The 13,713-nt window shown below is 51.9% G+C and overlaps 1 protein-coding gene across 3 annotated transcripts in view; it reads right to left on the bottom strand.

The window, feature by feature from the left end:
• The window catches only part of LOC148152030 (microtubule-actin cross-linking factor 1, isoforms 6/7-like), an 86,928-nt gene that overhangs the window by 57,505 nt on the left and 15,710 nt on the right, over positions 1-13,713 (bottom strand). For 2 of the 3 annotated variants that reach the window (XM_087993849.1, XM_087993853.1), the window contains exons 6-7: positions 8,551-8,668; positions 7,104-7,285 (exon numbers count right to left, since the gene is read on the bottom strand). In XM_087993849.1, the coding sequence (XP_087849975.1) occupies positions 7,104-7,285; positions 8,551-8,668 (300 nt within the window). Of the gene's footprint in view, positions 1-7,103; positions 7,305-8,550; positions 8,669-13,713 lie in introns of those variants that run through there. The other variant, XM_087993859.1, reaches the window with a different exon arrangement.

Here is a 13,713-nt window from a genome sequence, read left to right as displayed (position 1 = left end):
GCCTTGCTGTGTTCCTCTCCTTCCTGATGCTGCCTGCCTTGCTGTGTTCCTCTCCCACCTGATGCTGCCTGCCTTGCTGTGTCCCTCTTCCTCCTGATACTGCCTGCCTTGCTATGTTCCCCCTCCCTCCTGATGTGGCCTTCCTTGCTGTGTTCCTCTCCCTCCTGATGCTGCCTGCCTTGCTGTGTCACTCTCCCTCCTGATACTGCCTGCCTTGCTGTGTTCCCCCAGCCTCCTGATGCTGCCTGCCTTGCTGTCTTCCTCTCCCTCCTGATGCTGCCTGCCTTGCTGGGTTCACCCAGCCTCCTGATGCTGCCTGCCTTGCTGTCTTCCTCACCCTCCTGATGCTGCCTGCCTTGCTGTCTTCCTCACCCTCCTGATGCTGCCTGCCTTGCTGTGTTCTCCCAGCCTCCTGATGCTGCCTGCCTTGCTGTGTTCACCCAGCCTCCTGATGCTGCCTGCCTTGCTGTCTTCCTCACCCTCCTGATGCTGCCTGCCTTGCTGTGTTCCTCTCCTTCCTGATGCTGCCTGCCTTGCTGTGTTTATCTCCCTCCTAATGCTGCCTGCCTTGCTGTGTTCCTCTCCCTCCTAATGCTGCCTGCCTTGCTGTGTTCCTCTCCTTCCTGATGCTGCCTGCCTTGCTGTGTTTATCTCCCTCCTAATGCTGCCTGCCTTGCTGTGTTCCTCACCCTCCTGATGCTGCCTGCCTTGCTGTGTTTATCTCCTACCAAGTGCTGCCTGCCTTGCTGTGTCCCTCTCCCTCCTGATGCTGCCTGCCTTGCTGTGTTCCTCTCCCTCCTGATACTGCCTGCCTTGCTGTCTTCCTCTCCCTCCTGATGCTGCCTGCCTTGCTGTGTTTATCTCCCTCCTAATGCTGCCTGCCTTGCTGTGTCGCTCTCCCTGCTGATACTGCCTGCCTTGCTGTGTTCTTCCCCCTCCTGATACTGCCTGCCTTGCTGTGTTCCCTCTCCCTCCTGAAGCTGCCTGCCTTGCTGTGTCCCTCTCCCTCCTGATGCTGCCTGCCTTGCTGTGTCGCTCTCCCTGCTGATACTGCCTGCCTTGCTGTGTTCTTCCCCCTCCTGATACTGCCTGCCTTGCTGTGTTCCCTCTCCCTCCTGAAGCTGCCTGCCTTGCTGTGTCCCTCTCCCTCCTAATGCTGCCTGCCTTGCTGTGTCGCTCTCCCTGCTGATACTGCCTGCCTTGCTGTGTTCTTCCCCCTCCTGATACTGCCTGCCTTGCTGTGTTCCTCTCCCTCCTGATGCTGCCTGCCTTGCTGTGTCCCTCTCCCACCTGTTACTGCTTGCCTTGCTGTTTCTCTCCCTCCTGATGCTGCCTGCCTTGCTGTGTTCCAATCCCTCCTGATGCTGCCTGCCTTGCTGTGTCCCTCTCATTTCTGATACTGCCCGCCTTGCTGTTTTCCCTCTCCCTCCTGATACTGCCTGCCTTGCTGTGTCCCTCTCCCTCCTGATGCTGCCTGCCTTGCTGTGTAGCTCTCCCTCCTGATACTGCCTGCCTTGCTGTGTCCATCTCCCTCCTGATACTGCCTGCCTTGCTGTGTTCCTCTCCCTCCTGATGCTGCCTGCCTTGCTGTGTCCCTCTCCCTCCTGATACTGCCTGCATTTGCTTTGTCCCTCTCACTCCTGATGCTGCCTGCCTTGCTGTTTTCCCTCTCCCTCCTGATGCTGCCTGCCTTGCTGTGTCCCTCTCCCTCCTGATGCTGCCTGCCTAGGTGTGTACCTCTCCCTCCTGATACTGCCTGCCTTGCTGTGTTCCTCTCGCTCCTGATACTGCCTGCCTTGCTGTGTTCCTCTTCCTCCTGTTCCTGCCTGCCTTGCTGTTCCTCTCCCTCCTGATGCTGCCTGCCTTGCTGTGTCCCTCTACCTCCGGTTACTGCCTGCCTTGCTGTTCCTCTCCCTCCTGATACTGCCTGACTTGCTGTGTCCCTCTCCCTCCTGATGCTGCCTGCCTTGCTGTGTCCCTCTCCCTCCTGGTACTGCCTGCCTTGCTGTGTTCCTCTCCCTCCTGATGCTGCCTGCCTTGCTGTGTCCCTCTCCCTCCTGATACTGCCTGCCTTGCTGTTCCTCTCCCTCCTGATGCTGCCTGCCTTGCTGTGTCCCTCTCCCTCCAGTTACTGCCTGCCTTGCTGTCTTCCTCTCCCTCCTGATACTGCCTGCCTTGCTGTGTTCCTCTCCCTCCTAATGCTGACCGCCTTGCTGTGTCCCTCTCCCTACTGATACTGCCTGCCTTGCTGTGTTCCTCTTCCTCCTGATGCTGCCTGCCTTGCTGTGTCCCTCTCCCTCCTGATACTGCCTGCCTTGCTGTGTTCCTCTCCCTCCTGATACTGCCTGCCTTGCTGTGTCACTCTCCCTCCTGATACTGCCTGCCTGGCTGTGTTCCCCCAGCCTCCTGATGCTGCCTGCCTTGCTGTGTTCCTCTCCCTCCTGATGCTGCCTGCCTTGCTGTGTTCCTCTCCCTCCTGATGCTGCCTGCCTTGCTGTGTCCCTCTCCCTCCTGATGCTGCCTGCCTTGCTGTGTTTATCTCCCTCCTAATGCTGCCTGCCTTGCTGTGTCACTCTCCCTCCTGATACTGCCTGCCTTGCTGTGTTCCTCCAGCCTACTGATGCTCCCTGCCTTGCTGTGTTCCTCTCCCTCCTGATGCTGCCTGCCTTGCTGTGTTCCTCTCCCTCCTGATGCTGCCTGCCTTGCTGTGTTCCCTCTCCCACCTGATGCTGCCTGCCTTGCTGTGTTTATCTCCCTCCTGATACTGCCTGCCTTGCTGTCTTCCTCTCCCTCCTGATACTGCCTGCCTTGTTGGGTTCCCCCAGCCTACTGATGCTGCCTGCCTTGCTGTGTTCCTCTCACTCCTGATGCTGCCTGCCTTGCTGTGTTCCCTCTCCCACCTGATGCTGCCTGCCTTGCTGTGTTTATCTCCCTCCTAATACCGCCTGTCTTGCTGTGTTGATCTCCCTCCTAATGCTGCCTGCCTTGCTGTGTCCCTCTCCCTCCTGATACTGCCTGCCTTGCTGTGTCCCTCTCCCTCCTGATACTGCCTGTCTTGCTGTGTTCCTCTCCCTCCTGATGCTGCCTGCCTTGCTGTGTTCCTCTCCCTCCTGATGCTGCCTGCCTTGCTGTGTCCCTCTCCCTCCTGGTACTGCCTGCCTTGCTGTGTTCCTCTCCATCCTGATGCTGCCTGCCTTGGTGTCTTCCCCTCCCTCCTGATACTGCCTGCATTGCTGTCTTCCTCTCCCTCCTGATGGTGCCTGCCTTGCTCTATCCCTCTCCCTCCTGATGCTGCCTGCCTTGCTCTGTCCCTCTCCCTCCTGATGCTGCCTGCCTTGCTGTGTTCCTCTCCTTCCTGATGCTGCCTGCCTTGCTGTGTTCATCTCCCTCCTGATGCTGCCTGCCTTGCTGTCTTCATCTCCCTCCTGATGCTGCCTGCCTTGCTGTGTTTATCTCCTACCAAATGCTGCCTGCCTTGCTGTGTTCACCCAGCCTCCTGATGCTGCCTGCCTTGCTGTGTTCCTCTCCTTCCTGATGCTGCCTGCCTTGCTGTGTTCCTCTCCTTCCTGATGCTGCCTGCCTTGCTGTGTTCCTTTCCCTCCTGATGCTGCCTGCCTTGCTGTCTTCCTCTCCCTCCTGATGCTGCCTGCCTTGCTGTGTTTATCTCCCTCCTAATGCTGCCTGCCTTGCTGTGTTCCTCTCCCTCCTGATACTGCCTGCCTTGCTGTGTTCCTCTTCCTCCTGTTCCTGCCTGCCTTGCTGTTCCTCTCCCTCCTGATGCTGCCTGCCTTGCTGTGTCCCTCTCCCTCCGGTTACTGCCTGCCTTGCTGTTCCTCTCCCTCCTGATACTGCCTGCCTTGCTGTCTTCCTCTCTCTCCTGATACTGCCTGCCTTGCTGGGTTCCCCCAGCCTACTGATGCTGCCTGCCTTGCTGTGTTCCTCTCCCTCCTGATGCTGCCTGCCTTGCTGTGTTCCCTCTCCCACGTGATGCTGCCTGCCTTGCTGTGTTTATCTCCCTCCTGATACTGCCTGCCTTGCTGTCTTCCTCTCCCTCCTGATGCTGCCTGTCTTGCTGTGTTGATCTCCCTCCTAATGCTGCCTGCCTTGCTGTGTCCCTCTCCCTCCTGATACTGCCTGCCTTGCTGTGTCCCTCTCCCTCCTGATACTGCCTGCCTTGCTGTGTCCCTCTCCCTCCTGGTACTGCCTGCCTTGCTGTGTTCCTCTCCATCCTGATGCTGCCTGCCTTGGTGTCTTCCCCTCCCTCCTGATACTGCCTGCCTTGCTGTCTTCCTCTCCCTCCTGATGGTGCCTGCCTTGCTCTGTCCCTCTCCCTCCTGATGCTGCCTGCCTTGCTCTGTCCCTCTCCCTCCTGATGCTGCCTGCCTTGCTGTGTTCCTCTCCCTCCTGATGCTGCCTGCCTTGCTGTGTTTATCTCAATCCTAATGCTGCCTGCCTTGCTGTGTTCATCTCCCTCCTGATGGTGCCTGCCTTGCTCTGTCCCTCTCCCTCCTGATGCTGCCTGCCTTGCTGTGTTCATCTCCCTCCTGATGCTGCCTGCCTTGCTGTGTTCCTCTCCCTCCTGATGCTGCCTGCCTTGTTGTCTTCCTCTCCCTCCTGATACTGCCAGCCTTGCTGTGGTTATCTCCCTCCTAATGCTGCCTGCCTTGCTGTGTCCCTCTCCCTCCTGAAACTGCCTGCCTTGCTGTTTTCCCTCTCCCTCCTGATGCTGCCTGCCTTGCTGTCTTCCTCTCCCTCCAGATGCTGCCAACCTTGCCGTGTTCTCCCAGCCTCCTGATACTGCCTACCTTGCTGTCTTCCTCTCCCTCCTGATGCTGCCTGCCTTGCTGTGTTCCTCTCCCTCCTGGTACTGCCTGCCTTGCTGTGTCCCTCTCCCTCCTGATGCTGTCTGCCTTGCTGTCTTCCTCTCCCTCCTGATGCTGCCTGCCTTGCTGTGTTTATCTCCCTCCTAATGCTGCCTGCCTTGCTGTGTTCCTCTCCCTCCTAATGCTGCCTGCCTTGCTGTCTTCCTCTCCCTCCTGATGCTGCCTGCCTTGCTGTGTCCCTCTCACTCCTAATACTGCCTGCCTTGCTGTGTTCCTCTCCCTCCTGTTGTTGCCTGCCTTGCTGTGTTCCTCCGCCTCCTGCTGCTGCCTTCTTTGCTGTGTTCCTCTCCCTCCTGTTGCTGCCTGCCTTGCTGTGTTCCCTTGCCTCCTGATACTGCCTGCCTTGCTGTGTCCCTCTCCCTCCTGATACTGCCTGCCTTGCTGTGTCCCTCTCCCTCCTGTTGCTGCCTGCCTTGCTGTGTTCCTCTCCCTCCTGTTGCTGCCTGCCTTGCTGTGTTCCCTTGCCTCCTGATACTGCCTGCCTTGCTGTGTTCCTCTCCCTCCTGATACTGCCTGCCTTGCTGTGTCCCTCTCCCTCCTGATGCTGCCTGCCTTGCTGCCTTCCTCTCCCTCCTGATGCTGCCTGCCTTGCTGTGTCCCTCTCCCTCCTGATGCTGCCTGCCTTGCTGTGTTCCTCTCCCTCCTGATGCTGCCTGTCTTGCTGTGTCCCTCTCCCTCCTGATACTGCCTGCCTTTCTGTGTTCCTCTCCCTCCTGATACTGCCTGCCTTGCTGTGTTCCTCTCCCTCCTTGCTGTGTCCCTCACCCTAAGGCAGGCAGTACCAGGAGGGAGAGGAACACAGCAAGGCAGGCAGTATCAGGAGGGAGAGGGACACAGCAAGGCAGGCAGTACCAGGAGGGAGAGGAACACAGCAAGGCAGGCAGTATCAGGAGGGAAAGGGACAGAGCAAGGCAGTCAGTATCAGGAGGGAGAGGAACACAGCAAGGGATGCAGCATCAGGAGGGAGAGAAACACAGCAGGGGAGGCAGCATTAGGAGGGAGAGAAACACTGCAAGGCAGGCAGTATCAGGAGGGAGAGGAAGACAGCAAGGCAGGCAGCAGCAGGAGGCTGGGTGAACACAGCAAGGCAGGCAGCATTAGGAAGGAGATAAACACAGCAAGGCAGGCAGCATCAGGAGGGAGAGGAAGACAGCAAGGCTGGCAGTATCAGGAGGCTGGGAGAACACGGAAAGGCAGGCAGCATTAGGAAGGAGATAAACACAGCAAGGCAGGCAGCATCAGGAGGGAGAGGAAGACAGCAAGGCAGGCAGCAGCAGGAGGCTGGGTGAACACAGCAAGGCAGGCAGCATTAGGAAGGAGATAAACACAGCAAGGCAGGCAGCATCAGGAGGGAGAGGAAGACAGCAAGGCTGGCAGTATCAGGAGGCTGGGAGAACACGGAAAGGCAGGCAGCATCTGGAGGGAGAGGACGACAGCAAGGCAGGCAGCATCAGGAGGGAGAGGAACACAGCAAGGCAGGCAGCATCAGGAGGGAGAGGAACACAGCAAGGCAGGCAGTATCAGGAGGGAGAGGGACACAGCAAGGCAGGCAGTATCTGGAGGGAGAGGGACACAGCAAGGCAGGCAGCATCAGGAGGGAGAGGAACACAGCAAGGCAGGCAGTATCAGGAGGGAGAGGGACACAGCAAGGCAGGCAGTATCAGGAGGGAGAGGGACACAGCAAGGCAGGCAGTATCAGGAGGGAGAGGGACACAGCAAGGCAGGGAGCATCAGGAGGGAGAGGGACACAGCAAGGCAGGGAGCATCAGGAGGGAGAGGGACACAGCAAGGCAGGCAGTATCAGGAGGGAGAGGAACACAGCAAGGCAGGCAGTAACAGGAGGGAGAGGGACACAGCAAGGCAGGCAGTCTCCTGCCTGTGTATTTTCTCTTCCAGCATCTGCAGTTTTTTTGTTTCTGTGTAGCAATGCTATCATTCCATCAGCCCGGGTATCTCCTGGTGCCCCATTGTCTGATGTTTAATTGCTCAATTATTTTAGGCATTGCTTTGCTTGAAGTACCGAATAAATGCAGGTTGTTGGTAAGAATGCTTTAAAATTGGGAGTGTTGCCAGTGTCCAGTTGTTAGCCTCTTCACTCCAACATTATAGTTACGCAAACAAGCAGGAAGCTGTCATGTATTTACTGCAGATGGATTTATACATTATCATGGGGTTTAACACCAACCCTCTCTGTTTAGCCATTGGGATAAAGAAATGTACCTTTTGTGGGTGTGGGCTGTTAGGTGCTGAGTTGATGGAGGCCACACTTGCGTTCTTCCAGCTGGGAGAGCCTTTTTGGGAGTGGGGCCGTGTCTGGTTCCCAGCTGATTTCACCGTACCAATTCGGTAGCTGTCAGGAGCCAGGTACTTCTCCTTAATTTTAAGGTTGGTCCGACCTTTCACTGTTCAAATTAAGGTGTGCTGTTAACAAAAGAATCCCCCATTCTTACTGATGAAACAAGAGGCCTGAGAGAGATTCTCACTGCTGGTTGTTGTGTATTTTAATGATCTCGGTATGGATAGCAGACTAAAGCAGTAAATTTGCAGGTTAGTGAAAATTGATGGTGTTGCAAATAGTGAGAGAAATGCTTTCGACAAATAAAACAATGTAGACGGCTGAACAGAGGCAAATGGAATTTAATCTTGAAAATGAAAGGTGATGAATTGAGTGGTAGGACATTTGGAAGTATAGAGGAGCATTTCTGGATTTAAATAAAAGAAGTTGGCAATGATGCATTGGGGAAACTGACTAAAAGGCACTGGTAATGGATAGGGAAAGATCATGTGCAGGAATTACACTCTATCTGACACAAACGTCACAGGAGAGAGGTGGTTCAACCATGGCTTCCCAATGAAATTAGGGATAGTATTAGGTGCAAAGAGGCAACAGACAAAATTGCATATCAAAGCAGCAAGCTTGAGGATTGAGCACAGTTTACAATTGATTAGGTGCACTTTGTGGCAGTTGGCCCAGAGCCTGAACAAGGAGAGGTTAATGCCACCGCTCCTTGTTCAGGCCGTCATCACTTCTCTTTAATTTTTTTGAATTTTTGATTTAGAATGTGAGCTGAAGTTGAGAATGGAGCTTTGAACAGCAGCTTGTTTTAAAATAAAAGAATAAAGAATTTGGTAATTGCACACGGGAATTGGTCGAGAAAGGTGATTGCAGATTCATTATTGAACAGTGCAGATGTTTCAGCAACAGGATGTGATTGGTCAGTCAAGGGGAGGTCAGTTGCTGGCCAGTCAACCACAGAGAATGTAGAGAATGAGAAGCCATAGATTGAACTGGTGATGACTGACGTGAATGGGCTTTGTTGGACAGCAGCCTGCATGCTTGGAAGTTGCTGGACTTTTTGGCATTGACCAGTTTGGGGTGAAGGGCCTGTCTCTGTGCTGTAGGACTTTAGAGTCAAGGGACTCTGGAAAGCTGTGTTTGGATTTTTACTTTCTCAATCATTCTTTAACTAAATATAAAACCAGAGTTTTTTGAGGAAAGAATCTCAGCTCATAAGAAATAAGTGAATATTCCTCAGAGCCTCCTGGATTAATGTGACTTCACAACTCAGGCATGATCAATTTTGTTTTTTTTCCATTCAAGGATTCCATAAAGACCGATGGTTTTGAATCTTTAGTAAGAATGGCCACATCTATGACCTTCACCAACCTCTGCAAGGATCATTCTTCACAAGGAACTCATCGAGGGGACTCCATCCCCCTCCCACTCGCACCATCACCGTACTGCGGAGAATCCGCACCATCCTCAGTTGCTGAGAGTCACCAAACTGCAAAAAGATAGAACATAGAACAATACAGCTAAGGAATAGGCTGTTTGGCCATGTTGTACTGAACATGACACTAAATTAAGCTAATCCCTTCTGCCTGCCCTCGGTCCATATCCCTCCATTCCTTGCATATTCATGTGTTTATCTAAAAGCCACTTAAACGCCCCTATCATATCTGCCTCCACCACCCCATGGTGGTGTGTTCCAGACCCCTGCCAATTTCTTTTATAAAAGCTCTTGTCCCACACATCTCCTTTGAACTTTCCCTTCTCACCTTAAATGCATGCCTCTCTAGTTTTTGACATTTTAACTCTGGGAAAAAGATTCTGATAGTCAACCCTGTCTCTGCATCTCATTATTTTATCGACTTCTATCAAGTCTCCCCTCAGCCTCTGCTGCTCCAGAGAAAACAGCCCAGTTTTTCCAGCCTCTCATTTGCTCACGCCCTCTAATCCAGGCAGCACCCTGGTAAACCTCTTCTGTACCCTCTCCAAAGCCTCCACATCCTTCCTGTAATGAGGTGACCAGAACTGAACACAATACTCTAAGCACGGCCTAATCAAAATCTTAGAAAGCTGTAACATGACATCCTGACTCTTGTACTCAGTGCCCCGACCAATAAAGACAAGCATGCCACACACCTTCTTCACCACCCTATCTAATTGTGTGGCCAATCTCAGGGAGCTGTGGACTTGAACCCCAGAATCCCTCTGTACATTAATGCTGTACAGGGTCCTGCTATTAACTGTTTACTTTTCCTTAACATTTGATCTCCCAAAATGCAGCACCTCATACTTACCCAGATTAAACTCCATCTGCCATTTCTCTGCCCACATCTGTAACTGATCTCTATCCCACTGTATCCTTTGACAGCCCTGTGCACTGCCCACAACTCCACTGATCTTTGTACATCTGCAAACTTACTAACCCACCCATCTACACTTTCATCCAAGTCATTTACATCTAGATCATGAACAGCAGAGATCCCAGTACAGATCCCTTTGGAACGCCATTACTCACAGACCCTCAGCCTGACAAACACCCTTCCACCGCTATCCCCTGCCTTCTATGGACAAGCCAATTCTAAATATACACTGCCAAGTCACAGTGGATCCCTTGCATCTTAATCTGGGACATTGTTGGAATTCCACGTGGATAACATCCACCGCTCTATACTCATTAATCACCTTTGTCACCTCCATGAAAAATTCAATCAAGTTAGTAAGACAGGACCTGCCTTCCACAAAGCCATGCTGACTGTCCCTAATTAGGTCATGCTTTTTCAAATGTGTGTAAATCCTATCCCTAAGAAGTCTCTCCAATAGCTTCCCAACCACCGATGTGAGACTCGCCAGTCTATAGTTTCCTGGAGTATCCTGATTTCCCTTCTCGAACAGAGGAACAACATTAGCTAATCCCCAGTCCTCCGGGACCTCTCCATTGGCTAGTGAGGATACAAAGATCTTGGTCAAGGTCCCAGCAATCTCTTCTCTTGCCTCTCAATAACCTGGGGTAGATACCATCGGGCCCTGGGGACTTATCCACCTTAATGCTCTTTAAGTGCTATTTCTTTCCTCATCTCAAAATACTCCAGCATATTAGCATGCCCCACACTAATCTCACTCTCCTCCATATCCTCCTGCTGGGTGAATACCAACACGAAATACTCATTTAGGGTCTCACTCACATCCTCTGCTGCCAAGCACAATTTCCCTCCTTTATCCTTGAGTGATCCTACCTTCTCCCTCATTATCTCGTGGTGGGAGAACACTTTGGGGACAGAGACCACAACTGCCTCACATTTACCAAAGCCTTGGAGAGTGAAAGCAGTTACCGAGGGAAGATGTTTAATTGGGGAAAGGAAATTATGACGCTATCAGACAGGAGTTGGGAAGTACAGACTGGGAGCAATTGTTCCACAGAAAGGGCACACTAGACATGTGGAGACTATTTAAGGAGCAGTTGTTGCGAGTGATGCAAGAATTTGTTCCTCTGTGACAGGTAAGAAGGGGTAAGATTAAGGAACTTTGGATGTCGAGAACAGAGGAGCTTCTCGTCAAAAAGAAAAAGGCAGTTTATGTAAGGTGGAGGAAGCAAGGATCGAGCACAGCTTTAAAGGATTACAGGCTTGCTAGGAAGGAGCTCAGAAATGGACTGAGGAGAGCCAGGAGGGGGCACGAAAAAGGCTTGGCAGGAAGGATTAGGGAGAATCCTGCAGAGTGTGAAAATAGATACGTCCTCTGGGCCCGATGGGATTTATCCTAGGATCCTCTGGGAACCATGAGGCATGGCACTCATCCACAGATTCAATCAATAAGCACATCGACCTGGACCCAATATACCGACCACTGCAACGGACAGCTGGAACTGACAACCGGAAGCGGCAGATTCAAACCACTACAAATGCCGGAGGAAAGATCACAAAAGCGCTTCACAGGAGGCTCCCAAACACTGAGGATGTCACTGAGACAGGGGACGAAACATCTGCCACACAAATTCCCAGCTTGGCGAACAGAACCACAACAACGAGCACCCGAGCTACAAATCTTCTCACAAACTTTGAATCCTCTGGGAAGCCAGATAAGAGATTGCTGAGCCTTTGGTTTTGATCTTTAGATCATCACTGTCAACAGGAATAGTGCCAGAAGATTGGAGAATAGCAAATGTGATTCCCCTGTTTAAAAAGGAGAGTAGAGACAACCCTGGTAATTATAGACCAGTGAGCCTTACTTCAGTTATTGGTAAAGTGTTGGAAAAGTTTATAAGAGATAGGATTTATAATCATCTAGAAAAGAATAATTTGATTCGGGATAGTCAGCACGGTTTTGTGAAGGGTAGGTCATGCCTAACAAACCTTATTGAGTTCTTTGAGAAGGTGACCAAACAGGTAGATGAGAGTAAACCGGTTGATGTGGTGTATATGGATTTCAGCAAGGTGTTTGATAAGGTTCCCCACAGTCGGCTATTGTATAAAATGCGGAGGAATGGGATTATGGGAGATATAGCAGTTTGGATCAGTAATTGGCTTGCTGAAAGAAGGCAGAGGGTGATGGTTGATGGGAAATGTTCATCCTGGAGTCCATTACAAGTGGTGTACCGCAAGGGTCGGTGTTGGGTCCACTGCGGTTCGTCATTTTTATAAATGACCTGGATGAGGGCGTAGAAGGGTGGGTGAGTAAATTTGCAGACGACACTAAGGTCGGTGGAGTTGTGGATAGTGACGAAGGATGTTGTAGGTTACAGAGAGACATAGGTAAGCTGCAGAGCTGGGCTGAGAGGTGGCAAATGGAGTTTAATGCGGACAAGTGTGAGGTGATTCACTTTGGTCGGAGTAACCGGAATGCAAAGTACTGGGCTAATGGTAAGAGTCTTGGTCGTGTAGATGAGCAGAGAGATCTCGGTGTCCAGGTACACAGATCACTGAAAGTTGCCACCCAGATTGACAGGGTTGTTAAGAAGGCATACTGACGTAATTTGCCCTCCCCTAGTTTTGTGCCTTCCCATAAGGTCCTGACTTATCCTTATTTGTAGCTGTCTTCAACCTTAAGAAGGTGTGATCACTGTTTCCAAAATGCCGTCCCATTGAGAGGTCAGTCACCTGGCCAGGCTCATTAACCAATACAAGGTGCCGAGGGACTGTCCACATACTGTTTCAAGAAACCCTCTTGGATACATTTAACAAATTTTTCCCCGACTAAGCCTCTTGCTCTAAGAGGGGGGGGTCCCAGTCAATATTACAGAAGTTAAAGTCACTCACTATGACAACCCTATTGTTATTGCATCTTTCCATAATCTGCTGATATATTTGTTCCTCAATGTCTTCGTGGCTGTTGGGGGGGGGGGGGGTCTGTAGTGTAATGCTATCAGAGTGATTACAACCATCTTATTTTGAGCTGTATGCATACTGCCTCAGTGGATGAGCCCTGCCGTATGTCCTCTCTGAGTGCAGATATAACATTCTCCCTGATTAGTAATGCAACTCCTCCACCTCTTTTACCTTATAGATCAACAACATTAGCCAAAGTTGAACCACCTCTCACAAGGCAAGGTTCACAACTCCATCGACATGAACTGTCTCTGGTGCGATTCACACACAATGGCCTCACAAAACACTCGTGTTCTGTTACTTTTGGTGGGGTACATTTCTCTTTGTCCATTCAGACCCTGGAGTGAGTCTTCAATCCTGGGACTGCTGGAAGGATCAGCTCAATTCCACCAATTAATGCAAACTGACAGACTAACCTGAATAAGATCACAGACAAAACTGGGTGGGTGTTACCTGCTAGTTGTACCAAGCTTTAGTCGCTGCTATCTTGTGTAACAATGTTTGGACCTGCACTGTGCACCCAACACATTGCCTGCAAGCAAATACCCCACCAACTCCACAGCATCATCTCGGGACTGAACAAAGTGAACTTCCAAGGCAGTGCTTATGCAATCGGAATGAACTCCCTCAAGTTTAAAAAGGTAACGGTGATCTCGTCAAGGTGTTTGAGATGATTAAAGCGTTTAATAAGGTGGGGAGGTTAGGATGGCGATGGAGGAGGCCAAGGACCTGCATGTCCTTGGCGGAGTGGGAGGAGAAATTAAAGTATTCAGCCACGGGACGGTTGGGTTGGTTGGTGCGGGTGTCCCAGAGGTGTTCTCTGAAACGTTCTGCAAGTAGGCGGTCTGTCTCCCCAATGTAGAGGAGACCACATCGGGTGCAGCGGATGCAGTAAATGATGTGTGTGGAGGTGCAGGTGAATTTGTGACGGATATGGAAGGATCCCTTGGGGCCTTGGAGGGAAGTGAGGGGGGAGGTATGGGCGCATGTTTTGCATTTCTTGCAGACCTCATCACCAGGGATATATTCCCCTCCCCACCCCTATCAGCGTTCCGGAAAGACCACTCCCTCCGTGACTCTCTCGTCAGGTCCACACCCCCCACCAACCCAACCTCCACTCCCGGCACCTTCCCCTGCAACTGCAAGAAATGCAAACTTTGCGCCCACACCTCCCCCCTCACCTCCATCCAAGGCCCCAAGGGATCCTTCCATATCCGTC

This window comes from Chiloscyllium plagiosum, unplaced genomic scaffold (assembly GCF_037043375.1).
Source record: "Chiloscyllium plagiosum isolate Xiang-an unplaced genomic scaffold, Cpla_swu_hap1 HiC_scaffold_2, whole genome shotgun sequence".
Classification (NCBI taxonomy): domain Eukaryota; kingdom Metazoa; phylum Chordata; class Chondrichthyes; order Orectolobiformes; family Hemiscylliidae; genus Chiloscyllium; species Chiloscyllium plagiosum.
The sequence above is the reverse complement of the archived record's forward strand: the minus strand, read 5'-3'. Positions and strand labels throughout refer to the sequence as shown.